Source organism: Cyanistes caeruleus, chromosome 2 (assembly GCF_971803275.1).
Source record: "Cyanistes caeruleus chromosome 2, bCyaCae1.hap1.1, whole genome shotgun sequence".
NCBI lineage: Eukaryota > Metazoa > Chordata > Aves > Passeriformes > Paridae > Cyanistes > Cyanistes caeruleus.
This window is the reverse complement of record NC_141702.1, coordinates 59,508,959-59,536,473: the sequence shown is the minus strand read 5'-3', so window position 1 is coordinate 59,536,473 and position 27,515 is coordinate 59,508,959. Positions and strand designations below refer to the sequence as shown.

At 40.3% G+C, this 27,515-nt stretch overlaps 1 protein-coding gene across 6 annotated transcripts in view; it reads right to left on the bottom strand.

Moving 5' to 3' along the window:
* TIAM2 (TIAM Rac1 associated GEF 2) overlaps positions 1 to 27,515 on the bottom strand; it is a 166,614-nt gene that overhangs the window by 66,789 nt on the left and 72,310 nt on the right. For all 6 annotated transcript variants that reach the window (XM_086877306.1, XM_086877305.1, XM_086877308.1 and 3 more), the window contains 5 exons: positions 21,417 to 21,528; positions 19,182 to 20,384; positions 12,913 to 13,348; positions 8,835 to 9,007; positions 7,585 to 7,809 (listed from right to left, as the gene is read on the bottom strand). In XM_086877306.1, the coding sequence (XP_086733432.1) occupies positions 7,585 to 7,809; positions 8,835 to 9,007; positions 12,913 to 13,348; positions 19,182 to 20,378 (2,031 nt within the window). In that variant the 5' untranslated portion in view covers positions 20,379 to 20,384; positions 21,417 to 21,528. The remainder of the gene's footprint in view (positions 1 to 7,584; positions 7,810 to 8,834; positions 9,008 to 12,912; positions 13,349 to 19,181; positions 20,385 to 21,416; positions 21,529 to 27,515) is intronic.

Here is a 27,515-nt window from a genome sequence, read left to right as displayed (position 1 = left end):
CTACCACCTTTTTTTTTTTTCTTTCTTTGTGCTCTCAGACACATCTCAGAGCATTTTTCTGCTTGCCAGTACTTTACACATGGGACGACTCCAATAGGAGATTGCGAGATGAGCTCTTTCTCTGTGTCAACATCCAACTAGAATGTCAGCTTTTCACAAAGCCAAAAGCTACAAGCTCAGGTAACATCTTTCCCTTTGAGATGACACCTCTGTGGGTACAGAGCCAAGTCAGCTTTTAATAGCTCAGGAACAGAGCAAGCCTTGTTCTGGGCACTGCTGGAGAGGAGCATCCTGTTCTCATTGAACACAGGCTGAGCACAGGCATCCTTGTGTGTCTTCAGCCTTCTTCAAAATCCCCATTAAACATTTGCATGAAGTTGTATTTTAAAATAAAGATAATCTAGGAAGGGGGAGTGAGGTAAAACAGGGGGGCATTCTGAAGAAATAATTAAATTACAGTGTTTATCAGTCACACAGGATACTGGCTAATCAGCTCCAAAAGCATCGGTAATCACAATGTTACATTTAATGGCATTAGCAAAAGCTGTAGGCAAGGAATTTCTGGGATTGTCTTGTAGTCTTATCAAAACCAGGGATGTCTGGAACCAATTGGAGACCATGAACCAATACCAGCTGCTATTTGTCTAAGGCTTTTAAACTATGATAATTCTTCCTAGAGATTTATATTCTTGAAGACTAAATGGGAGAAGCACACAAATAAAAAAGCAACAACTTCAAAGCACAGTATGACCTGGTCCATGAAGTTAATTTACAGCCTGCAGACTCGCTGCTGCAATCCCTATTCAGCTATTGTGTGAGGCAAATCTCTGCCCCACGTGGGAGGACTACCCAAAAGAAGGCTCAAGGACTTAACTTCATCATGCACAGACAAAACGGCCCTTTTGAAATCTGCTCAAAAGCAAACAGGGAAAAGTGGATGCAGCAGGCAGCTGTGGGAGCAGGAATGGGTGACAAAGGCTAACACCAGCATGAAGTGAGTCTTGAAAGAGATAAGAGATATGGCCCGAAGTGAGGCATACCAAGACAAAGTGGGCACACATGAAACGTGAAAGCATTAAAGGGTTTTTCCAGAGGAAAGGGAAGATGTCATTGTCAGTCCAGGTAAATGTTAAGCAAGGATTTCTCAGTTTAATGGCAGCATGAAAGAGCTTGAGAGAAAGGCAAGAGGGGGCCACCCAAATAAATGTATTGAATCTAGCAGGATCCTGTAAGGTGGAGCAGAAAAGGAAGCTGTGGTAGAGAGATAAAAAGGAGTAAAATGTGGGAAGCTTTGAGAATTATTTAGCCTGGGCCACCAGGAGAACTCATGCAAGGAAGCCTGGTGCAAGGACAAGACAGTAATTATGTGAGGAGTAAGCTTTTGCATCAAAGACAGTGCAGGAATGAGTTATTAAGAGTTAACACACAAAAGAAGATCAGCATGGTACTTTTGGCAGTACTTCAGCAGTAATGATCATTTTCAGAACATAGTCAATTCTCCTCCAGGTTAGTGAAAAATCTGTTCAGACACTAAGAAAAAACTGCAAATTAATTACATTTTAAGTCACACAAACAGAGGAGCTAGAGGAAATTGTTTGAAAGCAGGTCTCTCTCAGGTCAATAAACCTGCTAGGTTTTCTATAGCTAAATTTAAAGTGAGAACTTGGGAAAACAAGAGGTAAATATACACAGGCTAACAGCTTCCAGCATGTGATTTGGGGATCCATAGTTCCTACACGCTCTGCAGTTCTCTCTGCAGGTAACATTTGCAGTGGCACCAGCACCTCAGCCGGAGCAGGCTTAGGGTTTGCAGAGTGTGAAAGGGAAGGGACTCAACAATGCCAGTGGAGGTGGTGTGGTCAGGAATGGCCCCTGGCCCCTCGTCCTTCGTACACTGCAGTGCTAACAGCATCTTTTGGGGTGCTGAGGAAGAGCTGTCTCATCTGCAAACATGTGTTCTGTACAAAGTAAAAAGAGCTCAGTATAATAAAACCCAAACCAGCGTGTGAATGGTGTAAAGCCGGGCCAGAAACGACACCACATCAACTCAATGTAATGAAACCACAAGGACCTAGAAGAAGGATGGGAAAAACTTCCTGGACAGCTCACCTGATAACAAAAAAAAATAGCTTTTCACTTGACACCTATTCAAAGGAGCCCAAAAGAAAAGATGCACAGGAAGGAGGGCCTTCTCTCAATACTTAAGCCCTCAAAATTTATTTTATTCAGTAGTAGTTCTTATACCAGGCAGAAGCATAAGGGACTTGCTGACAAAAATCACTATCTATAGCAATGAAAATTCTCAATTTTTCCCTACACAATATCTTATTTTCAGATGGAAAGTGTCTCTGTAGGCTGATGTAGGAAACTCTGTAGATTGAGAAGAAACTTCTGCTGCTGTTTTATATGTACAGCTTTTCAACCACATTACAAACAACACCAAACTCTTTGCATTCCAGTCCCTGGTTCTCAGACACAATTCATATTGTATCCATCTGGAAAAATGAGTCACTTGGTTTCTGGGGACAGGGAACAGATTTTTATTGTCATTGCTTCCTAAAGTGAACTCGAAGAAGAAAAAACACCACTCTTCCAGAAATTCCATTACTTTAAAAAACACTATTGAGATGCTATCATAACTTTTAGTTTAAAGAAATAAAGAAGGCATTGTAATAGAGTACAACAACACTCATGTGCAATTAGAAACACTTTATTCTTCATCTGCATGGTGACTTAAAAAAGGTTAAGAAATCTTCCTGAAATAACAAGACAATGGAGGCTTTTTACAATAAATGTCATATTTTTGGTTGCATTGGAAGAACAGAATTTTCATCATTTTTAACCAAAATAGAAAGGGGTAATCTTATTCCAAATAGCACTGATAGCACAAAAGTGAACATGTGTACCCAATTTACATCTTGTTGAAAATCCAATGGAAATTGGTGGTACCACATACATGTCTATAGCTAGGGATGTAAGGAAGGAAGCTGCTGAATTTTATTATCCAGCTGCCCCTCCCCAAAACCCAGAGCACCAGCCTTTTCTGAACAGGCTGCCCCACCATTGTATGAGATAATGCTATGCAACCCCACATTCATTTTTCATTACTTTATGCTAAATCTTTGCAAAACAAAGAGGGAGGGAAATTCATCCATCTGTAAACCAGTCACAACAGTGCAGAGAGAATAGAGATCAACTTCCCTAACTTTCTGTCTGCCTGCTCACTTCACTCCCAGTGTACCACTACTAAAGAGAAGTACTTTGCTAATGATGATGGGAAAGAGCATCCTTACTGAAGAGTAACACCTGGAAAGAAATTGAACCAACCTCTCAGAAAGCACAGCTCTGCTATAGCCAGTTCAAAGATCACACAAACTGAAGATCTGTTCTAACAAGCTTGGACAAAAGGTTTGGTTTTTTTTAGTTTAAGAGGATATGGAAGCATGAAAATTTGCTATGTATTGAGATTCCAGTTGAATTTGTCTGCAGCAATGATGTCATGTGTTTGCAAAGTTCCCTGAAAAGACTGTCTTGGAGAGTTGTTGAGAATTTGGGTCTCAATGTCAGAAAATATTTCATCAGATGCTTTATAGAAAGTTAAGACAAGAAATTTGAGCTTTGTGAAGGCTGAAGAATAAATTCCCAGACCTATTCCAATCATCTTTCTTCAAATGTGAGAGAAGAGAGTCAAGTAAATTTTAAAAAGAAAGAAATGAAGTCATGCTCTTTGTAAAAAGCTGGAGACCACCAGAGGGAAAGTAAGAAGAAAGGTACTAATGTATTTAATGACTACCCAGAATAAACAGACCACCATTTCACTGATATTTTATATTTTTTTTGATGACAAAAGACAAACAACTTTTAGGTAGAGGACACATATGAAAATTTACAGAAAAAGTATCTCCAAGAATGTGCCTGTTCTTCTCACTAATGCTTCATCATTTCAGTGCCAGTAAGTAAATACACATGTTCCTAACCCTCTGAAAAGTTAAGAATTATATGCAGAGAAAATATGAATCACATCAGAAACCTCTGAATAGCTTGGAAAACATAATTATACCAACATATTAAAATTTGAAGACAAAACTCCATAATGCTTTCAAGCAACTATTAATCATACTATTGTTCTAAAGTGAGACATCAGGATAGACTTATGTTCCAAGTGCATAAACAATTACACACAGGGCTGCAGTGCCCTCTCTTGCAAAATAGATTTTCCACCCCATTAAAACCAGTTCTGCAGGTAGATATTTTGTTAAAAGAGATCTGAATAAATGCTTATAATCCCTTTCACTAACTGTATTCACAGCAAACACTGCAGTTTCTCTAGCAGGTTAAACATCTGGGAAAACTAAAAGCTTTTTAAAGAAGCTTTGAAATTCATCTTGACACCAGGAGGTTTTCAAACTTGCTACCTTTTGTCCTAATTCTCTTCACTTGATGGGAGAAGTTAAATGTTGGGAGAATACCATCACACACAATATATTTATTTCACATAGTAATAAAAACATACATGGCTGTAGGTAGCATGTGCAGACTTGAGATTTCCAGCCACGTTGCCATCTTGCAGATGGTTCATTGATCTCTTCTAAACTGACCAGCACTTTTCAACTTTTCACAGCTTTGTGAAGGGCTATATTTTTTTCTTAAACTCTTACAGAGTCTACTATTATTATTATTATTATTATTATTATTATTACTACTATTATTATTATTATTATTATACCAGTAAGCCCAGATAGAGAGAATCCCTCACATAAGCCACAAGACTGAAAACATTTCCCCACCAGTTTAATAGTGTCAAACCAATAAAACAACAATTTCTCTAGAAATCATTTTCTTTGTCTTTGTTGTTGTTTGTTTGCACTTCTCTTTAGCACTGGTTTCATCAATTTATTGCCTTTCAAATTCACAGAATTTACCAGATAGTATCAGATGAGCTTCTCTAGTCCATTTGCTGGACACCAAAAAGAAGCATGTAAATATATCAAAATACCTATAGCAAGTTTACAAGTGCAGCTTTCCTTAGTACAACAGCCTTTCAGGTGGTGGTAATTGAGAAACAAAAAAAGGTTCTGTCTGCTTTTAAAGCCCTGAGAATTATTAATTCTTCAGCAGAGAAGTATTGGTTTTAAGTCAATACAGAAGTGAAAGAGAAGAGCAAGTTGACATTTGGTGGTTGCTTTTCTGAGGAAAAGGAAGGAAAAGGAGAAGGGCTATAGAAATCAGAGTTTCCAAGAAAATTCCCCAGTTAAAAGAAGTTCTTTCTACATAAAAAAACACTACAGTCCTTCTGAAGTCAATCACACTGCTTCTGCTGGATTCCCAAAATAAATCACCAGTGCAGATTTCCAGCACAGGATGCATGGCAGGCTTAAGAAATACAGTATCGGCAACACTACGTACTTCAGCATGGAGGAACAATATCTGCCACATGATTGAAACACTATCAAATTTACACAAAGCCAAAACCAGAATTTATATTCTCTAGTTTCCCAAAATAGGCAAAAGACAAGTAAACAACCACAGTTACAAAACAACTACAGCTACATATATGCAAACTATTCCCTCAGGAATAATGTTTACACAAAATCATTAGCCTACTAACTACACTAAGAATCCTCAGCTACTAATTACATTAAGATTTTCTTTTTTCTTTGCAAAAGCCAGTCTGAGACAATGAATTAGAAGATTAGGCAACCGAGTTATCTATTGACTTTTCTCTGAAGTGAGTGCTGGCAAACCTTAGGCAACTGCAAGGAGAGATTTTAAAGAGATCAAAGTGATCAAGAATGGAGAAAATTCTTGCTATAAATTTATTCTTTGCCAACTACTGGATGTTTGCAATGATCCATGTCTTTCTTTGTGCCAATGGTCTGCCCTCATTCAATGTTCTGAGAGACACATAGACAGAAAGTTAACAGGAATAAATCTTCTGCAACCTTAGAGAGGGATTTCAGTTCTACAGAATGAAGCCAACTTATTCCAGAGCTGGAAAACAATGACAATTCTTCAAGGACAGAGCATCTAATTAACAGATATTAAGATGGATCATAAATACTCTTCAGCTGACTCTAAATGAACTACTAACAGGAATATCTGATGAGGGAGGGATAAATTAAGTTAATACACATCAGGATTTTTCCTCAGTGCATCACATGTTACAAGCACTAGACATCTATAGAAATCTGTATATTCTTCTAGGTCTCAAAGCCTACTGCAATAAAAGGATGCTTAACATTTTTCCTCCTCCATTCACCTCACTCAGCTCTGGACCATGAAAAAAAGTGACCTGGAAATAAATTTTGAACATCTGAGCTCTCAAAGGGCTTAGGAACATCTGCACTGCAAATCCCTACACAAACCTGCATGTTATTTGAACTCTGCTCATACAGCTTCAGAGTCAAGTGTGCCACAAGAGCTTGGCAGTGAAGTCAGTACTAGTCAGTCTGCTCTTCATCAAGTGCAAGCCACTGGAGTAAGAATTTTAAATATTATAAGCCTCAAATCCCTGAAACTGCAAGTATTTCGCTAACCAAAGAAAAATAATTATTCTATATTGGTCCAAAGGAAATGAACTTCATTTGCTACTCAAGGGGCCATAATATGCAGCATGAAGTATTGACAGAGGAATTGTTACTCTGACTGGAAAGACAGGTAGGGATGGGCTCTCAAAGACCAGTCAATCAGTTCAAATTATCAGAAGTCTTCTGTAAATGGCCTAATAAAACTAAAGATAGAGCAGCCTCAGTCCACAGACTTATTAAGGCCAAACTATAGACAAGTTTAGTGCACAAGAGGCCATGGGTAGTGAGGTCATTGAACACTAAGCACGTCTAAATAATTAAAGCATCTTTTGCCTGTTACTACTGCAAAACTGGGGGCATGGGCAAGACATCAACGCTGCAAGATGTACTTCCATAAGTTATCCCTGAAGTGATTCCTGGTCCACATGCTAGAACCAAGAGCACAGCAAGGCTTCATGTCTGTTCACCAGCACAAAGACAATCAGGTGATCATTAGTCATGGCTCAGTTTCCACTGGAAGCACATGGTTTCATCTGCTGCTACACAAATAAAGTTGGAGGAAGGACTAAGTATTCTTCATGAGCTGCCTTAAGGACAGGCAGAACAATACTGCTGAGTACCTACTCCTCAATCTCTTCTGCAAAACAATATTGCAATTATTATATATAAATATAGTATATAACATATATTATATAATATATAATGTATCATATAATTATATATATCATATATAAGTTATTCACAGGACATATTGCATAATCTGTGGTATGTGCTGTAACAGCCAGATATCATTAACATAAAACAGTGAAAATTAATTACATTTTCACAGAAGAGACAAGAAATAGCTTTGTGATCATGAAACAGAACAGTCTGATGTGCAGCTTTGAGAAGCCTGCCTCCTGCTCTGCTCTGGATTGCTGTAGAAACCTGGCAATAATTACAACCACTGTGCTAGCTATGCCCAAGACAATTACTCTCAGGCCTAGAAAGCACAAATAGAAACCAAAGCAAGAAGTAATGATAAATATGGTCTCATAAAAGAAATTGTTTCCAGTACCTGATTTTCTATGGCCTTTCTGTTTTTTGGATCACTAACAATTGAGAGCTGCAACTCTGCCATCTTTTTCATTTTGCCATCCATGTCAATCTTCTGGAAGAGACTCTTGGTCTGATTCTTCAGCAGCCTGACAGTGTCTTCTTTCCCAAGCTTCTTTGCAAAGAGGGAAGCACAGGCTGAATGTATGGCAGTAACCCAGTTTTCCAGATCTGTCTGACTTGTTGCCTGTGAAACCAATCAATGGTGCAATGTTATGAGCAGATAAGAGAAAAAATAAAATAAAATCAACAGCTCTAGGGCATGAAGTGCATGATGGGTTCACTGTCCTCTTTGGCACTTTATCTTAACTAAGTGAAATAAGGTTTTCTTTAGAACTGAGTAAATAAAGGAAGTGTGAGATTTTCCTGCACTCCATCATGTCTTGTCTCCAGCCTTCAGCTTCTGCTTCTTAGACCTGCAAGGTCTAAAAGCCCCAGGAGCACAAGAGCCACATAAGCTGTGGGAAGGATGTGACTTGCATCTTTCATCCCTCCAGATAATTAAGGTAAACCCTACCAGATATCAAAGACAAACCTCCACTGCTGCAACAGCAGAGAAGATTTTCTATGTGAGATTCTGAAGGGGGGTACTGGCATACTTAAAAAGAGCCAAGTTAGTGGAGAGATAACATTGAGGTAAAGAGAATGCAATCTGCACAAAGTATCTCTGGAGATATGTACAAGTGTGCCTATAAATCAACATGTTTCTATACAGCCAGTTCCACACAATACTGTTCCTTATTAACATTTCCAGAGGTGCACTTGAGCAGCCAAGGTATTTTGATTACTTTTAAATCTCCTTCTTGAGTATCTTGCTCAAGCAAACACTCTGTGGCCAGGAGATTCAGAATTGAGCACACTATTCTGTAAGGGTGGAATGGTAATAGATGTGAAAAAAATTGATAAAAGTTGATTTTTTAGAAGCTTGTGATCAATCAGGTACCCAGAGCTTCTTGCAGATATGTGATCCTTGTCCTTTTTGTTTCTGAACCATAACTAACTGAGCCAACTGGTGAAATACCTGAAGTCATATAACACATTTAATATTATAATAGTGTAACACAAAAGTGCAGTTGTACTGTTATTTTTAAGTCAAAGGCACAAACACAAACGTGTGCGCGACTGTACCTACAATCATATAGATACACGTGTAGACTCACAAACATATCCTCAAATGGAAACAACCACCAAGTTATGCATGCATCCTGTTACCTGGAATAGGTAGACATCTCCAAAAGAATTGCTGAGACAGAACACATTTTCTTTCTTGGGATGTTCTGGAACAGACTGAACTATACTGTCTTCTGCAAACAGGGCATATCGAGGCAAACTGCTCTGCTCCATTGAGTTCCTTCCATAGGTCTCATAAAACAGTAGAGTACAACCTTTTGCAATTGAGAGGAACAAAAAAACATGAGGAGAAAGTGAGTTATGGATCTCCCAACAATATATAATTTTTTTGTGAATTAAGACACCCTTCAGAGACAGGGATCATCAGTTCTGCCCCTGTTCCAAAACAGATGAAAAAGGAAGATCTTCTACACAGAAAAACAAACTTAGGCAAAAAACTTAACAGGCAAAGTTAATGATGAATTTGCCAATGAAAAGTTGAAACAGACATCTAATAGAGACACAACAACATCTATGGACTTAATAAATAAATCAGGACCTCAGTATGGAAACATCCAAGGGTTAGGGTAGGATGGGGTTTGAGCAATCTGCTGTAGTGAAAGATGTCCCTGCCAGTGGCAGGGGAGCTGGACTAAAGGTTCCTTCCAACCCACAATATTCTATCAATAAACTCAGCCTACTAAAATGTTAAGGCATGTAGAAGAGATTAACTCCTGCTTAGTTAAATCGGCTTTTGTGTTTCTTTATTAAATTGAACCAACTCTCTCATAACAGCCACTTAAGAAATCTTTGTATTTGTTGAAAAGATTTGCAGAATCTATTGTCTTCATACAACATGTTTAGTGAATAAACTTCTCAAATTTAAACCAGATTTCCTTGAATCTAGCTGAAAATTGGAGACTTAGACAATTCTGAGTAATTTAAAACAGTTTAAAGGGGCTGAGTTTGAGCATGTTCAGTCTTGTAAATAGTGTAATATCTAAGGTATGAAGCTTGCATCCAGAAAACAAACTTCATCCTTGATGATGACAATCCCAAGTATAACAAGTAGAATTATTTCTGGAGGATAGTGGAGGAGACTTGATCCCAGCAGAGGACACTTGATCCTAGCCCACAGCAGTATGACTACAGTGCCATGTTGCCTTTGGCAGTGAAGCAGGCTCAAGAAGGGCCTGCCCCCTCCATCCCTGACAGCCTTTCCTTCCTGCCTCGTGTTATAGCCCACTGTCCTCTGAACCAATTTGCCTAATCGAGGGATCATGGACTGAACTGCACTTCTAAAATGCCATTACAAAGGGAAACACATGTCAGAGATTTCTGATCAAATCATCTGTTGACTGAAAAGTTTTTAGAGTAAGGAATCTAATACGTAGAAATACCTCTATACTACATGAATGCACCTTTTCCTGTAAATGTCCAAAGTGACTGGCAGAGTATTTTGGGCAAGAACAAATCCTATAGAGTTGGTACTGTCTTTTCCCTTGGGCAGCCCTCACTTTCTCTTCTTTGTGCCACTGAAACACTTGGAGATCTCTGCAGTTGGAAAAAAAGGGTATGGTTTATAACACTCTGCATATCAGAAGTGTCATTTGAACATAACAGAACAAACTAAACTGGTAAGACCAAGTCTTCTCTTGTACTCAGCAGCAGCAGCAACATACAACCACTTTCACTTCTGCATTTTAGGAAAGTGAAGAAGTTTTAAGCTTTTAAGATTTATTTTAAAATATTTCCGTAGTCCCATATTTCCCCCATTTGCTCTAACTGAAGATAAGTCACAATTTATCCCAAGAGTTTATATATACATAAATAAACATTTTTGAAGGGCATGCATATATGCTTCGGTGTTTGGCACCCCAGGTATATCTTTGGATCGAGTCCAGTGATCCCTTGAAGCAGCAGCTAGTTTCATAAGCTCTGTCAGACCCACTGGGACTGATTATTGTCCAAGTATTTCAATTAAAACTTGAGCTGAAGGGGGAAAGTAACGGGGAAGCAATTTCCCTCGTTAAAGTAAAGTAATTGGACAGGATGGATGGAAAAGAGAGTTCCTCTTGGTACACAGTTACTATTCAGGCTCAGGTCTTGGTGGCTCTGAAAGTGGAGCAGAGGCCTCAGGACATATATACTTTTAAGTCTGGCAGGTAACCAGATGGTTATATGCCTTCTGCAATATTTATAAGTAAGCACACCTCAACAGAGTGCAAATAAACATGCTGTTCTCCATTTACATATGTGGCTATTTTAAGTCATGCTTTAAAATATCTTGGCTATTTAAACTTCAAGAATAAATTAAATACAGATTTATTCAAAACCCGGTATAAAGAGAACCAAAGCAAGCACCTTGATCTTGATACAGCATATTATGAAAACAGAAGTATGCCTTGATATCCACACAGGCAAGTTTATTTTGGAATCAGAAGTCTCCACAGGACAATAAAGGTAAGAGATCAAGGAAATGAGGAATGTGTATTTAAAACAGCCAGCAAAGTAGAAGAGACTCTGTACCATGAATGCAGCCATATCAACCACTGAAGTAAAAAGCATTGTATCTAACACTTCTAATTTTAGAAGTTAATAAAGCTTTTTACAAAGGATTTTATTGTTCCTTTTTTTGTAGCTGTGGAAAGTCAGGTAGTAAGAAGGGATGCAATTTGTTCAAGGTCACCAATAAGCCAATTTTATAGACAAAAAATTGCTTGCCAGAGCTTCATTATCCCAGAAACACACAAACTACTACTACATAACATATTTCAGCTTAGAGTTTTGATAGAATTGTTTAGAAACTGAAATTTAGAAGAGACAGATCAAACTATATTCATACTCCATAACACAAACACACACCATAAGAGGGTGGAATTCAGGTACTGTTTTTCCCTTTATATACACTGCTTGTAAGTGTGAATCATGCTATCTGATGATCAGGGCAAGTGATTTAAACTGTTAAGCCTGCCTACATTTTGATCCCTTGATAACAAGCCTCTGAATTATTGGGCAGAATTGCCTCATTCTAGCAAGTTTGCTTCTTTTCAATCAGCTCTATCAAGCACAACATTACCAGCACTTGATGTTTGCTGTTCATTTTTCTTCAGGTCTACACCCATGCACAATTTTAAAAAGGGCAACCTGTGGGAAAGTTGTTATTTTCTCTCCTCTAGTCCCAGATATGATAGGAAATTATTAAGCTTGATCATTTCCTTACTCATTAACTTAGTATTATATTTACTGAAAGGCAAATCCTTTGGATGCAATTCAAAACTAAAAAAAGGCCTATTAACTCACCCATTAAATTTCCCTTCCTCCCCACAATAGATATTATTTTCCTTCTCACACTTCCTGACACCTGTACACCTCTTGCAGCACCCTCTGAGCCATAAATGGAGCACAGCAATCACACCTGCAGCAGCTGCCTTGAGTGGATTCCCCTCCCAAGGGGCTGTTTTCACAACAGGAACAGCTGCAGGAGATAGGATGCTGGGCATGCCAAAAGCCAGAAGGGGTTGGTATTGCTGGGAGCTGGGAAGGTGCAAGACCACCGGAAAGGAAGGACACCTCAAGTCCTGGGAATGGTTGTCCTGGGCACCACAGGGCTTCCCCTGCTGCTGCTTCAGTTTCCTCTGGTCTGATCCAGGCACACTTGTGTAAATGCTCTGGCACTGGGAGTTCACTTCCTTGTTCTATTGCCAACTGAAGTGCTAGAAATTAACTAAACATTTTTACAATAAACTAGCCCATCTTCCAGTAAATTTCATAGCAGAGCCCAAGGAACTGTGTGTCTGCAACAAGGAATTGGGCACCAGCGATTTCTCCCGACCCTTTTGGTTCAATTTGGTCTTTGACCTCCAAACATCCAAAAGCATCTTCTGAGTCCCCAGTCTGATGTGAACACACAAAGAAAGAAGTCAGACAAAACAATTCCCAGTATGGTATGAAACAGAAGGCTGCAGACACAATCCCAAAGACATTGAGCAGCACCTCAGTTCAGCGGGCTGCTTAGGCACATGCTCCACTTTAGGTGGTGGGTAGACTTTGTAAAGTTAGGTGTGATTTTCTGATCCCCCTAAACCTGCTAACAGAAGGCAGCATGCATGAAATGCTGCTGAGACACAACGAAAAGAACTGCTGCTGCCAAGGTGAGGGATCAACGTGGTGGTTTTACCTTTGAGTGTGACCCAGTACTGCTTCCACTTCCGTCGTGTGACCAGCTCCAGCTTCTTCTCCTTCTGCAGGGTCACCAAGGGTTTGAAGAACAGCCACCCTGCCTTGCGCACCACTCCTTGCTCTTTCTCATACAACAAATCCAGCTGCTCCAAGGAGCTAAGGGACTCGCCACTGGAGTCTTCTGTTTCTGACGAGGTCTCCGTATTCTCCAAGTTCATCCTGCTCATCTCCAGCTCTCGCATGAAGTTCTCATAAATGTTCTGCCTCAAGGCATCGCTGCTTACAGCATTGGTGGACTCACTTCTCTGGGACAGGGCATGGCTGGAGCCAGGAGACCACAGTAAAGTGGAGAGCTGTGATGGTGTCAGTGTGTCCGTAGTGAAGTTGTCCATTCTGCTGACGAAGTATTCACTCCCATCTTTACACTTTGGCTCCTGTGCATAAAAGGAATTTATTTGCAATCAGTCACCAGAGCTATGATCAAAAGACACACTTAATTTGTCAATTAAATTTGTTTCATGTTCAGCCACTTCCAGTTCCTTCATGTTTTCACCATTACATCATAGCCTTTGCCTCAGCCACTGACACCACCGCTGCTACCATTCAGTTTCTTCAGCAGAACCCCATTAAACCCTATCCACTAATCTGAGCACTTTGGTAATTCCTGCACCTTTGAGCAATCTCAAATTTCACTAGAAACTACTGTCCAAAACCTGAGGTACTGAAGGAGACAGCTACATCCTCCATCTGAAACACAGGCACCACGGCTTGCATGTGTCTGAGTACAAGCAGGAACAGGGTCAATAGGTTTATTTATTATTACAGGGTTTTTGATACTTCTGTGCTGTCACATTGGTGCAAAGTGGCTAGGTTTAGCCTCAGCACAACAAACCTGATTTTAACCTCCACTTTCTATTTGTGGAAATAATGGTGCTTAACCAACAAAAAAAAAAGGTCAAAAGTTGAGAATAATGTAAGCTTGTTAGAATTGATCAATTGACTAAAATCTAATCTAAAACAATATGTGATTTTAAAAAAGAAAGACACGCTTGCTGACTGGCTTAAATCTAGTCTCCAGACTGCAGAGCTGTGTATTTTCTGAGTTGCTGGGAACACCCTGAGAGTTTGGTCATCCCATCAAGCACTGACAGGCCTTTCTCCTAATTGCACAACTTCATCCTTTGGATTGAGAGGGCTGGCCAATTTTATTTGAAATAATCAGGCCTGATGGTATGACTTCAACTTAGCCTTTGATATGGATGCTAGAGTAGGCCCATTTCTTGCCACTGCTTGTCAATGTGGGACTTTGTTGGCAGATTGGACCTTTTCTCTCTTAAGCCTTTCCAAGTAATATGCTGTCTGGTCCCAACTCTCCCAGGCTCCAGGGATGGACGGGGATTTTCCTACTACCCAAAACAGAGCTCCTTGGACTAACTTCACTGTTGAGAACCACACCATCCATCCTAAGAAGCCATTTATTGTCTTCTGAACTCAAGCGTTGCCAATGCAATTTAAAAACAAGCAAAATTTAAGAACATAAACCACAAAAGATATGTTGCCTTCTGCAGTAAAAGTGCAAGGGAAGAAAAAAGGAAGAGATTGCAATAAACGATTTGAGAAGTGAAGCTATTACCCTCAGTAATAATAAAGCCATTATACTTTCAAGTTTAGACTGCCTCTCTAAAAGCATTTATTTTCTCACAGACTACTGTACTAAGAACAAAGTAAATAAACATTGGTCTCCTGTGAGCTGTTCTCCCCAGCAGCTTTGAAAACAACTACTTTTTTGTTTCTTTGCTTCTTACTTGATGCTCTTCAAAACTGCAGTGGAAAAGCTGTGCTGCATCTTGATAGCATCAGGAGCTCCAGTGTGTGGCCAAGACTGGGACTGTACACCCTCCCAGGTGATGCCAGACAAACCACTTTTCCAGCTGCTGCCTGTGGCCTCACAAAAGCCAGCCTGAACTGGAAACCACATTCCCTTATAGTACATCGAACTTCAAGTCTGGCTTTTCAGATCACTGTCTGGTGATCCAGTTCTCCTGGTAAAGGAGCACCTTCCTCAAATCTTGTTGCAGAGTGTTAATCAGTGTTGTCCAAGAGTAACTCCCTAACCATCAACAGTTTAGCTGGTTTTTATATGGTAAAAGGAGGAAAGCTCAGCACATGGGGTGGCAAACCAGGATATAATCCTTCATGTGATTCCTTTATGCCACAAAGTGACTATAGAACATGGATCATACAACTGTGCTGGTGATCTGCATTTCAGGGGAAAACTGAAAGCTTTTTCCACCTTTGTTTACTGTACTTGTGTGTCAAAATCCAGCATTTTAATTGTTTGACTACTCTCCACACTAGCATCCCCTGGAAAATATTAGTATACAGCTTATTAAGAATATGCATTTCTTTCAGTCCTGAAGCACTGGTAAGAGACACAACACAAAGCAAATACATAAAAGGGGTCTGTTGTGAAAACCCACCACTAGAAAAACAAACATTAAAGAAAAGGGTGGGATGCAATCTGTCAGTGACCAGCCACTAACCAAATCCTATGTTTTCTCCTCACACTCAGAAAGGGTAGGAATGAGGAAGTACCAGAGCAGAGAAAATGGGTAAAGAATCCAAACTGAATATATACACTTTGCCAAGACACCATAAGTTGTATTTTTCTTTTCTTAAAGAACTGAATTGGCAGAATCTGGCAGTCTCTGCTAGTTCTTGAGGAAGCTGTCATTGTAGCAATATCTGCTGCTACAGAAAAGGTTTCATCTAAGTTGCTGCTCCAGGTGGTTTCCCTGCCCGGCGACTTTCTGCTGCTTTTCGCTCTGTTGAATCTAGTGATGATAGAAAACTATCACTGCTTCTGCTCAGCTGCATTCAAGGACATCTCTCAATGTTTGAGATATACTCTGGAATAGCTAAAGATAAGACAAAAGATAAAGTGGCTAAGATACCAATTAGAGAAGGTGACGCATGTAATAATTAGCTGTAAAGAACAGCACAGGAAAAAACTCAGCCTGTTACATTCATTAGGACCATTCAAAAAGGAGACTCTAATACCAGTTTTCAAGTCAAATAAAGAGGTTGACTCAATGTACTTTTCTTTTAAATTCTCTTTACGGCCCACATCAGGGCTCTGGCATATAAAGTCATAAAATTTCAGATATGATTCTTGAAGTGAGGCTATTTTACTTAATTCAATAACCTTTCTTCTGGTGCTGTTTCTGGTGGATGGATTTTCATTTTACACAGAATTTGCTAATATTCTCCATATAAAGAGCTGCACAAAGTTTACACCACCATCTTTAGCTGTATCTGTCTGTGCAGCAAGTCTGTCTAAGTTCTGTCCACAGGTCTCACATAGGTCACACACACCTTTCAGATCACACACATTGAATTGTGACACAGCATCACCCCAATGCTGTTTCAGCACAGATTAAATTAAAAGAAGATGCGTGCTTCAGTACAGTACCAGTGATGCATTGAGGGAATGCTTTAGGACACCCTCATTCAAGGAAAACTAGGTCTTGGAAAAGATGATTGCAAGTCTTGATGAAAGACCATTATTAGAAAGACAAACTCAATTCCAGGATACATCAGATCAAATCAGCCATATCCAAGTAACTGGACAGGGCATAACCAAGGATTCCTCTGGAATATCCCATATGAAAATCTGTTTGTGGATGATTTAAAACAGATGAGGAGGAAGGGTGCCAGAATGAAAAGGAAATATCTTAACACAGGAGACCAAGGAGAGTCTGTATAGCCCCACAAATGCAGGCCAAGAAAAGGAACCACTTCTCCCTTTAAATAAATCATAACAGATTAAAAAATAGGAAAGAATAACTAATGTAGCAGGCAATACTGACACCAGAACAAACTGTCTGGGACTACATTTACTCTGCCTATTAGCAAGCATTGAATAAGATGGTCTGGAAAGAGCCTTCAAGATGGAGAAAATCCTACCTGTGTTTAAGCTACAATTTGCTCACAAAGGGGATTAAAATCTACTCCCTTTCTAGTGCCAAAGGTCTGGCCTCAATATCCCAAATGCCTCCTAGGCCTGTGCTCCCATGAAGCAGGGGGCTTGGCTGGTTTGTTTCCACTGAGGCAGTGCGAGGGACTACCCAGCCACCACCAGCACTTCACTTACAGGGAAATATTCCAGCTTTCACCTACGTTCAGCCCAAGTGACTCACAGCCAGTCATTACTAATGTACGGAGGAAGGGACGCGTTGTTCAGAGCAAAGCACAGATGCTGCCATCAAGGAGATGAAGCTGCACAAACAGGGACCAGCCACGTGGCAGACCAGAACCATGCATGACACTTCTGTCTTTTTAAGCTAAAGGACCTGTTAAGAGTATAAGCGTTACCAAACTACAGCCCAGCAACCCGCAGAAGAGACAGCAGGTTACTCAAAGTGTGAAAGATGGAAAAGAACCAATAAAGCCACACAAGGAACTGCAGAACTACAAAGCATTCACTACCTCCCTCTTACCCTTCCTGTCGCTGGATGCTTGTCTGATTAAAATCAGTGACTAACCATTTCCTATGCCTTTTTCTAAGAAACCACCATTTTTGGAGCTAGGGCTGTTTTCTTTCTACCAGAATCTGATTCGAGCTTGATGCAATCTCACCAGCCAAATTTCCTTGCCGTGTCTGAAGTCAGTTCATTGCACAGTGAATTCAAAACAGCTATGAATCGCGCACCACAAATGCCATTCTGAAAATGTCATAACTAAGTAATACATACTAAAGGTCTGGGATGCAGAAATCATATGTAAAGCCTGGCAGTAAAATCCAGAACAGCTACAGATGTTGAAATCAGTGAAGAGTCCTGGATCACAGCACTGAGGCTCTTCAGTGATTCCAGTTTTTTTTGCCCTCTCTTTCACAGCTGAGTAAGAAGGTGAAAGACAGCATCTGATAAAGTACATGAGCACCAACTCACAAAAGAGGTGATCCAAATAAACAGCTTTCATTTTCATTTCCCAGCTCTGTAGTGCCCAGATGGGATATACGCCAGCAAACCTTATGCTGAGTTCATTTCTGAGCCTAAGGGTCTGTCAGAGTTTTACATTGCAATGACAGATGCCCACGGTTAAGCACATGACCTGTCTGAACTTCCAGCACAGGAGACAGCATCTGCTCTGTGTGCCACATAAAGCACAGCTTAGCTGCTGCCTAAATTGCAGAAGTGGCTGTGTGTCCTTCGCTCTCTGCTAACTTCTGAAGTGGCCAGCACATCAATGCTGCTGAAAGGGAGCAGCCTTCATTTCGGGAAGCACAGTGACTGTGACTGTTCCTGTATGAGAAACATCAGGGAAGATCCAGGGGGAAAAAAATTTAAAAAAAAAAAAAAATGGAAGGAAAAAAACCAGAGATCCAAACCAAATCCAAAAACAGTCTCATCGTGGCTTGCAAACTCACACACAGAGACCAGGCACAGTCTGGTATTTAAAGAGCCAATTCTGGGGCCTGCAGCTAGAGATGAGAATTTCATTCCTGACCACAGGCATCCTAAATTCCTATTAATGGGATTAGCCTTAAATTCTTCTAAAGAAACATCCTTTCCCTCCCTCTTGCTCTCCCCTCCCATATCCTTCTTCACACTACCATCTCCCAGTGAGCCAGATGGAAACTCAAGTTTTTCCATCTGGTGAAATAAGCTGACACTTAGGAAGGAAGAGGTTGCTCTATGTAATGCCTTCAGAGGAGGTGGAGGCAGAACCAGCACCTCTGGTCAATACAGCTGCTTGCCTTGCTAGAAATGGACCAACAAGCAAAAAGTGAGTGGTGAAGCCAGTAAAACAGACAGGGAACATCTGCAAAGATAGTTACAACATCCTCCTTCCACTGCTCCTTCCACACTCTCCAGATAATGGATGCTAATTCATAGCATATATAGAGAGAGAGCTTGTATTTTTCATATTTGAAATAAAAAGGTTTTAATCCCAAGTCACTTTTTAAGTAATGCAACAATTTCAAAAGCAGATTCACAGAGCTATTAGGCTGCAAAGATTGGAGTTAACTTAGAAGGTGACAAAATAAGAAAATAGGGAAGGAAAATTTGCACAAAATAATGTGTATCTTTTTTTGCTGCTGACATTTCAGACAGGGATGCAATACTTCTCAAAATTTCACAAATTACTAAATGAGATAAGCAAGCAATTAACCTGCAAAAAATCCAAGTATCATGCAATGACTATGCTTATAAGAGGAATATAAAAACCAGCTTTCACACACTTAGGCTGGTTTGTAGATACCTGCAGCTTCCTTTTCTTCCTCGAAAGACTTCCCGTCCAGTCACTGATGCGTCGCATTCGGTTCTTTAACGTGTCCTTCTTGGATGCATCCTCACCGAGGGGCTTAGACTTCCTGCACGGGAGGGTGTAGGAGGCGTAATGTGCAGGACTTCCCTGCTCTACCCTGGAGGGAACATCGATGTCTGAGGCAAACGAGACGCGGTTGCTTAGGCTACCAGGAGTGTCAATATACTCATCAGACAGCCTGATCCCAGGTGGAGGAGTGCTTTCCAAATTTGTATCCTTATAGAGATCTCGGAGTGAGGAAAGAGACGAACTTTGGTTGAAGGACTTCTTGTTGTCGCTCGCTGGGAAACTGGCGTGAATGCTTGTATCTGGAGTGCTCCTGGTCAAATACGAACCATCCAGCTCATTGATATCCCCAGCATTTCCCCAGAGAGAGTCATACCACGAAGACTCAGAGCTGAGGGAGCTTCCTTTACTAGACCGGAGCCTTGAATCGGTAGGTGACAGACGATGGCTTGAAGAACAGTCTGCACTGGAGTTCCTCCTGACATCAAGCAGGTTATTTGGCTTAGATTCCAAGGCAGGGGAATACCTCAGCAGCTGCACTGGCCCACTGGACTCCTCAGTTGCTACCTTGCTGTTGTTGCTGTTGTGGAACTCGACCCTCAAGCAACCGTCCAGCTTCCCCAGAGTTTTAATGAGAACTTTCGGGCTCCTCCTGGCCTCTGATGGGGAGGTTGATGCAAGGTCCTCATTCTTTCCATAGCAATTTAAAATGTGGCCATTGCATTCTCGAGAGGCAGCATGATTACTTCCAGCTTGGAGACCAATATAGTGGAAACCATTCTCCGGCAAAAACATCGCGTTATTCCCTTGGCAGTAGTCCCCTGAGGCATTTGTCCTGTGTTTGGCATGGACACTGCTCTTGGAGACCTTCATCACAGTGTCACCAAGTCTAGAGGAATAAGGCTGACTACTCTTGAAGTGTGAAAGGCAGCTTCTGGCAAGGGACCTTGATTTGTAGTTTGAGCCGCTGCTGGTATGTCCCCATCCATGCATAGAGCAAGACTTTTCATCTTTAGCATGAATGCTGCGAATTTTCAGAGAGCAAGGCTTCTGCTTGGCACCAGCTGTAGTAGCAGCATGATTTTTTGATCCCTGAAGACTGTACTGGCTTTCTGAATTCCCCATTTTCCACTAAATTAAGAAAAGTTTCATTAGAAACAATGGCTAAAAGATAGAGCAAAAAGTAACAGGCCATTTTTACCCTCTACACAGGAAAACGCCTATTTAAAAAATTATATGAAACAATTGTTTCCAAAAAAGCCATTAAACAGCCATGTACAACATTAAAATCATAACTGAACTTATTTTAGGGGCAAGCTAGGAAAGCCTATTTTTTCTATGGTTCATTACCCCTCTGTTATAAAGCTGGAATCTAACTCCATTGAAATCATGTCAGCACCTTCCTCCACCCACACCCTTGGCAACATCCTTTTCTTATAACTTTCAAAATCTCTGGCTCCCAAGAACAATGGCATAATGAAAGGGAGACAGCAAGATAATCATAACTTAGATGTAAAGTGAACTGTACTTTCAGAGAAATCCCTTCTGCCAGCAGACAAGCCCACTGCAGTTCCAGCTTGACTGATTTCTGTGCAACCAAGTGTTGCTTCAGTAGAATGTTCAGTAAACCCCAGCTATGTGTTTAAATGGAGCTAATCTAGGAGAAAGGGAAAAAAAAGCCATGCCAAAAATCAGACAAAAAAATAACTTGGTTAGCACACAGCCTCATCTTCCATCACAGCACAAAACTGCATTATGTTCATTCAGAGCAGCACAGTTCAATAGTTGGCTTGGTAAAATGCTCTTCAGTTTCTCACAGTGTTTGCAGTGAATAGTACACACTGGAGCAGTTAAATTGCTCCACTGAGGTGACTGAAGATTTCAAACCTACATAAAGTGCACCCCAAAGTAAAAAAGATAGTTCTGTTCTTTCTGTTACTCAAAATGAATCTCCAGTGTTTGTAATGTACAGAAACAACACCAAAATGCTTCTTCCGTCGGTGCTACATTTCTTTACACACTGGATCTCAGACTATCACCTGGAGGAGGATACACTGCTGCCTCATTAAAAATTTGTCAAAATAAACCACTCTGAAAGAGTTTATGTTTTAACATCCCTTAGCACTTTTAGATTAAAAGTACAGTATAAAAGAAAGAGCAAACCTGTAGGAACACTCTCAAACACGGGTATGGTCAGCAGTCAGCATGCTCTGCATTCTCTTCCTGGCCAGCCACTATGCTTGCCAAAACCAGAATGGAGTTGCACACAGCCTTCCTAGAAAACACCAAAAAGACAAAAATGGGTTTTCAGTCAAATACAACTTACATTTTACTCCAACTGTAGAAAAATTAATAAAAAAGAAAAAAAAATCATAAGTTACAAATGAAGAGAAGCTCCATGAAGGGGATTTCTGAACTTTAGACACACATTTTTATAAACATACTTTAACAATTGACACTGAATTAGTAGAAATAAGTCATTTAATAAATGTTTAATTTTCTCTCCTCTTTGTTTGTCTTTCTTTCCTCTCACTGACAAGTTAGGACAAACTTTCATCCCTCTCCAGTTTTCCTTTTGGAAGACCAGTTACAGTTTGCACGATTGTGCAGTGGTCCATTACAATGTGGACCAGACTGATCAAAGCAATGTCCCACAACATTCGTTTATCTTTCCCCACACCTGGAGTCCAACCATGACCTTTGCAATGAAAGGCCACCGTGAAATTCACTCCAGCAGCCACCCAGTAACCTCCCTCTTTAGGTTTGTTCTGATTTTGAGTTAATCTGCCAGTAAAACAAAGAAAAAGGTTGCACCAAGCATTGCACAGACTCAGAGGTAAGAAGACCCAAGCTCCTCCTAACCCTCTGAAAGTATTGTCTCTTCACTTAGCACACAAAGACCGCAACTCAAAGCAGAAGGACCAAATTTGGATCTCATAGAACACACCAGCAGTTTAGGGATTAAAACACTCCGTAGAGAAAAAGTAGTACAAGATATTAGACCAAGTTTTGGAACACATAGTTATGTTAGAAACCATTCTTAACACACCACCACCAAAATTTTTCCTTTCTGCCTAAATTCCATGGCTACTGTTCACAATTTTCAACTGAATAGCTACTAGATTTGAACATGCTGGGTTTTGCTCTCATTGACTCTTTTTGTGGCTATTTGCTGTATAAGAACCTTGAAAAAGTTTAAATTAATTCATTGGTATGTAGCTAACCTTACCAAAAACAAAGGTAAAGGTTGCCAACTAGAACTAAAAACAGTTTTAACAGCAAGCTTAGAAAAATGTTAGCAAATAAATCACTTAGAAGAGACAGATCATGATAGAGATGCTACAGACCTATAAACATGAATTAATGCCTCTTATCACAAAGATATCTGATAAAACAAATAAGCCACAGAAATTTCATCTTACAGTCAAAAAAGAAAACTCTGTAATTTCCTTACTCTCTCTAACAACTTGGAAGTTTGCTACTTATGATACCCTTGCCTGTGCAGGTTTGATATGCCTGTGCTGCTAAGTGCACTCCTCTATGGAAAGTTTTTAAAGTGTCATAGGCAATTTAGATTGAACAAAAAGACTATTGATTCAAGGTTAGCAGAAGACAACACACAAACTTCCTAAGCTCCAAGCTCCTGAACAAATTGCCAGCACCCAGCAGTATTCTCTTCCTATATCCAAGAGGCACAGAGCACAAACAAGCAATGAGTTTACATTCAGAATTCCTCAACTGGGAGTAGAAAGTACATTCAACAAGAGCTTTGAGGGGCTTATATCTATTCATAAGGAAACACTGAACTCAGTTTGTCTAAAGAAACAGGCAAAAAGACCATCTGGGTCTCCATAGTGATTGTGCAATGGTTAGGTAATCCTTTTAACAGAGTAGGTAGTGAGCAAGCTGCTGTCATGAACCTCAAAAGACAGACATTCAATTTGTCAGGGCTTGAACCATGGCTACCAGAGTCCACTGGATGTGTCTCCGATACACAGGCCACACAATGGGTGAGGGAATAAATTTATCTCAGGGTACAATGTCTACAAAACAGTGTCTCAGTCTGTGCAGGAGTAAGTCTGCACTATGGCAGAACAGTCAATAAATTCCACAGAAATAGCTCCAAGGGATTTTTCTCAGCATCCCAGCCATTCAGAAAGCTACGACAGGCTCAACATCCGTGCACACCGCGACAACCCATTGGGGCGTCTCTGAGGTTACACAAAGACCATCACCCTGGAAATCAGCTGTCATGCCTTTCTCTTGCCTCTTGTGTGAAGAAATTTTATTTCTGTTACTTCCAATAAGTGGAGGAAGAGCAGAGCAAGTCAGCTTATACCCAAATGCTTCATGATACAGGGGCAGGATGCTGGTCATGGACAAACTCTGGCTGTGCTTACTCCAAACACTCAAGTGTTTTACACTGTTTGATCTGTGGAAGCCCTGGAAATAGCAGTGCAGGAGACAGAGTTCAGCTTCAGATGTATTTCTCACAGCTATCCACTGCTGCAGAAGATGTGCTTTTCTCATTTCCTATGCAGAGGGATGAATACTTCTTGTGAGCAAAACCAGTTTCTATGAATATTTTCAGCAATTATAATCAGCATAATTAGAAAGCAGCTTACCGTGCCTGAAGATGACTATTAAGAGTTTATTTGCTTTCAATTATAACCACATTCCCTAAAAAAGAAGTTTTCAGTCTTCACCCTGGTTCCCCTTGACACATTAGAAAAAACTCAGCTATGCAAACATACTAATCCAGGAACCCCACCACCCCCACCACACCCAAACACTAACACCAGTCATAGCCCTAGAGCTAAAAATGTATTTCCCCACCTTGGGGTTTCTCCACAGAAAGTTCCCCCAGACTTTTTTCATTTCACAACACAAACACACAAGCTCAGGAGCTGTTTTGGAGAAGCACCTGCCACCTCTATTCCCTCATTATTACCACCACAGTTGGAGTGCTTTACGAATGCTAGAGGAGAAAATCACTTTCTTTTAGGTGAACACAAGTACAAGTAGTGCTCAGCAATTGCAGGGGTGCTTTCCTCTCCAGTCTTAATCTCTCAAAGTTTTCCAAACTTGACTCACTAACCATATTTCAAGCAAAACTGAATCATAATAATAATATCCCAGTACTAGGTTTGCTTAGGAGATGTAACAAGGAATTACTGTGTTATGAATTGGTGGGAGATCTGAGTCAAGGGAGACAGGCTCTCATCTGCGATAGCAGGAACACATACCAAACATGATTTTGCTACTGTCAGCCATCTGCTTCCCATACAGTCACACCAGCTGGGCTGAGACTCTAAAACTACAGGTCAGAAAATGGCAAGCTTCCAGATGGGAAGCCATCAATATGCTGAATGCTCCACAACCACATGGCCATGGGACAGTGGCTGTGAAAAGGTGAGAGACTGTGGTAGCATCTTCCTAGGGAGGTTCAGCAGATTTGCTTGACCAGGACTGCCTCAGTCCCACCACCTAGGATGCTGAAAGAGCTCAACTACAGTCAACCCTAGCCATGTTAAGCTTTAGTCTGGATCACGAAGTTAACCCTCATGAGACAAACACATGTACCAAAGCGAAGCCTCTGATGTATTTTGATGCCTTTATTCCTCTGGGTGGGTAGTGAAAACAAATCTTCACTGGCAGATAAAAAATAAGTAGTCTACAAACCACTTACCCCTACTGAAGCATCCCCAAAGAGGATGAGGTTGAGTCTCACTTTAACATATCATCTGTGCCAGAGCGGCAAAAACAGTAAAAAATAACCTAACATGGCATAACATATAAGATAACATAACAAAAATAACAGTATGGGTGAGTGCAGATGAGGCTAACATCATGCCATCAAATTGGCACCACTGACTGAGGGCTCATTAAAAAATGTAGGAACTCATGAGACTCTTCAGCGTTACCAAGAATAAAACTCCTCATGCACAGCAGAAGAGCTTAAATTTAAAACCTCCTATCATTAAGAAGGAAAAAGCATTTAAAAGGACAGCTAGATTAAGAGCTAAAAAATAGATAAGACCTAGAGCTAGTTTTTTTGTCCCTATAAAATAAGATTCTACACAGAATCATAGAACCCTTAAGGCTGGAAACTGTCCCTAAGATCATCTTAATGCAGCACTGCCAAGTTCACCACTTATCCATAGTGTCATATCCACATTTTGAACCCTTCCAGGAATGGTGATTCCACCATTTCCCAGGGCAGCCTATTCCAGTGTCTGACCACCCTTTCATGTGATGATCTATTATTTCTTCTAATATCTAATATAAAGCTCCCCCTGGCACAACTTGAGGCCATTCCCTTTGGTCCTGTCACTTGTTACCTGGGAGATGGGAGCAACCTCCACCATCTCAGTCCTTCACAATGACACAGCAGGTAACTTTTTAAGAAAATCTTTCCTTGAGGAAAGAAATAAATAAACTAACCAGGTATTTATTTTTACTTAAGCAGCAAGCATGTATCACAAACTCATCAGACTTTCTTCACTAACAGGAGGATTGTAACGTGCACCACTGCAGCTCCTTTCAAGACAGAATAAGACCAATCCTGGAATACTTGCCACTGGGCAGTCCTTCACAGCCACCTACCCAAGTATAAGCATCTGCCAAAGAAAGGCAGAGTTCAACTCACTCTGCAGTGATAAAAAGACTTATACAAAAGGCCTTTGAAGGCAGAGTCTATCCCATCAACTACTCTCTAGCGATGAAGAAAGAGGAGTCACATGCTTTCTGCTGTGTTTAAAACCCTCATTTCTACCAGGGCAGGTAAGGGCTCCCAGCCACGGAGTGGGGCCAGTGTGGTCACCTCTGGACTGTGCACATGGAGCAGGGATGCACAGAGAACAGAAAAGGCAGCACCAGGGTCCTTAAACAGGCAGCTGCCCTCAGTGCATGGTTCCTGAGTGCACCTCAGGAGACTGTCATCAGAACTAGAGAAGCTGGGATAATGGAGAATCTGAAACTATTTCAGAACAATAAAAAACTAAACAGAAAATCCCCTGATTTACAAGAAATTACTGGTTTGTTTTCTTTTATCAGCAGACCAAGTTAGAAATATTGCAGGGTTTGCTGTACAGAAATTACAATGGTAGTTTTTTACATCAGGAAAAGCTTTTTGTACTATTTTTTGTTTGACTGAATTGCCTGAGAAAATCCTGTATTTTCCTTCAAACGACTTTTACATCCTCTTTCACCTAATGGTGTTTTAACCATCCATTTTAAATGGCTTACAAAGTCTGAGATTGTATATAGCTAACTTCCAGATATTAACATGTTCATAAGTTTTCCAAAGAATCACTGTGCTTTGTGAATTCTTACACGGATACAGAATTACAGGTTTGAAGCTTTAATTAACTTTTAATCTACTTTGGTTTTTAATATGAAAGTAATACAGAATGCCAGAATGTGAACCTGCCCTCCCCTTCCTGCATGGCTGTGTATGGACGGATATGTGAAATTAATGAGGGAGGCAGGTTAGCACAACACTGTAGCTGGATTAAATGTGGACTTTCTTACTGGAAACAATTTACTGTATTTTTTTCGAAGTACGCACTTTGGTCACATGCTTCCACAAATCAGAAGCAGATTTCTTATTCCTGCAATCTCAATCACATTCCTATTATAAAAATATACCATAATAATTATGCCACAGTGTTCTTGGCAGCATACTTTGCATTATATACCACTGTATTCAAAGAATGAATAACCAAAACACCACAAGTATGCCTGTGTTAAAGAAAAAAAAAAAAATTAGGACTATTTTGCCTTAAAAAATTCAATTTGAAGCCAGAATTCCTCACTCACTCATTAGTCTCTGTAGAGTTCTAGTATCCTGTATTAAAAACTGTTTGGTAGCTTACACATTAAATTAAAGTCAATTGTTTTTCTCATTAAATGCAAGTAGCCTTTATGACCCCAGACACTTCTTTTCATGTTATGAATCATAACTACATTGCAGATGGACTTCTAATTTCACCATTCAAGCAAGAAAGGGACACTCTCCTTTTCCGTTTCTCCTCTTAAAATAACATTAATTCCAGTAGCTCTACAGTGCTTCACATCTATATCACATCAGAATTAAACATCCCATACCTGGGACATGATCCCTTCTTTTGCTCAACCCATCACTCTAGGTCCAAGACACTGGCAGCTTTATTGAATTAGTCTTTATAGCTTTCATGTTAGTGCAATATGGAAGGTGGAATCAAGCCTGAAGATCCTTATCATATTACACCAGTGTACAAT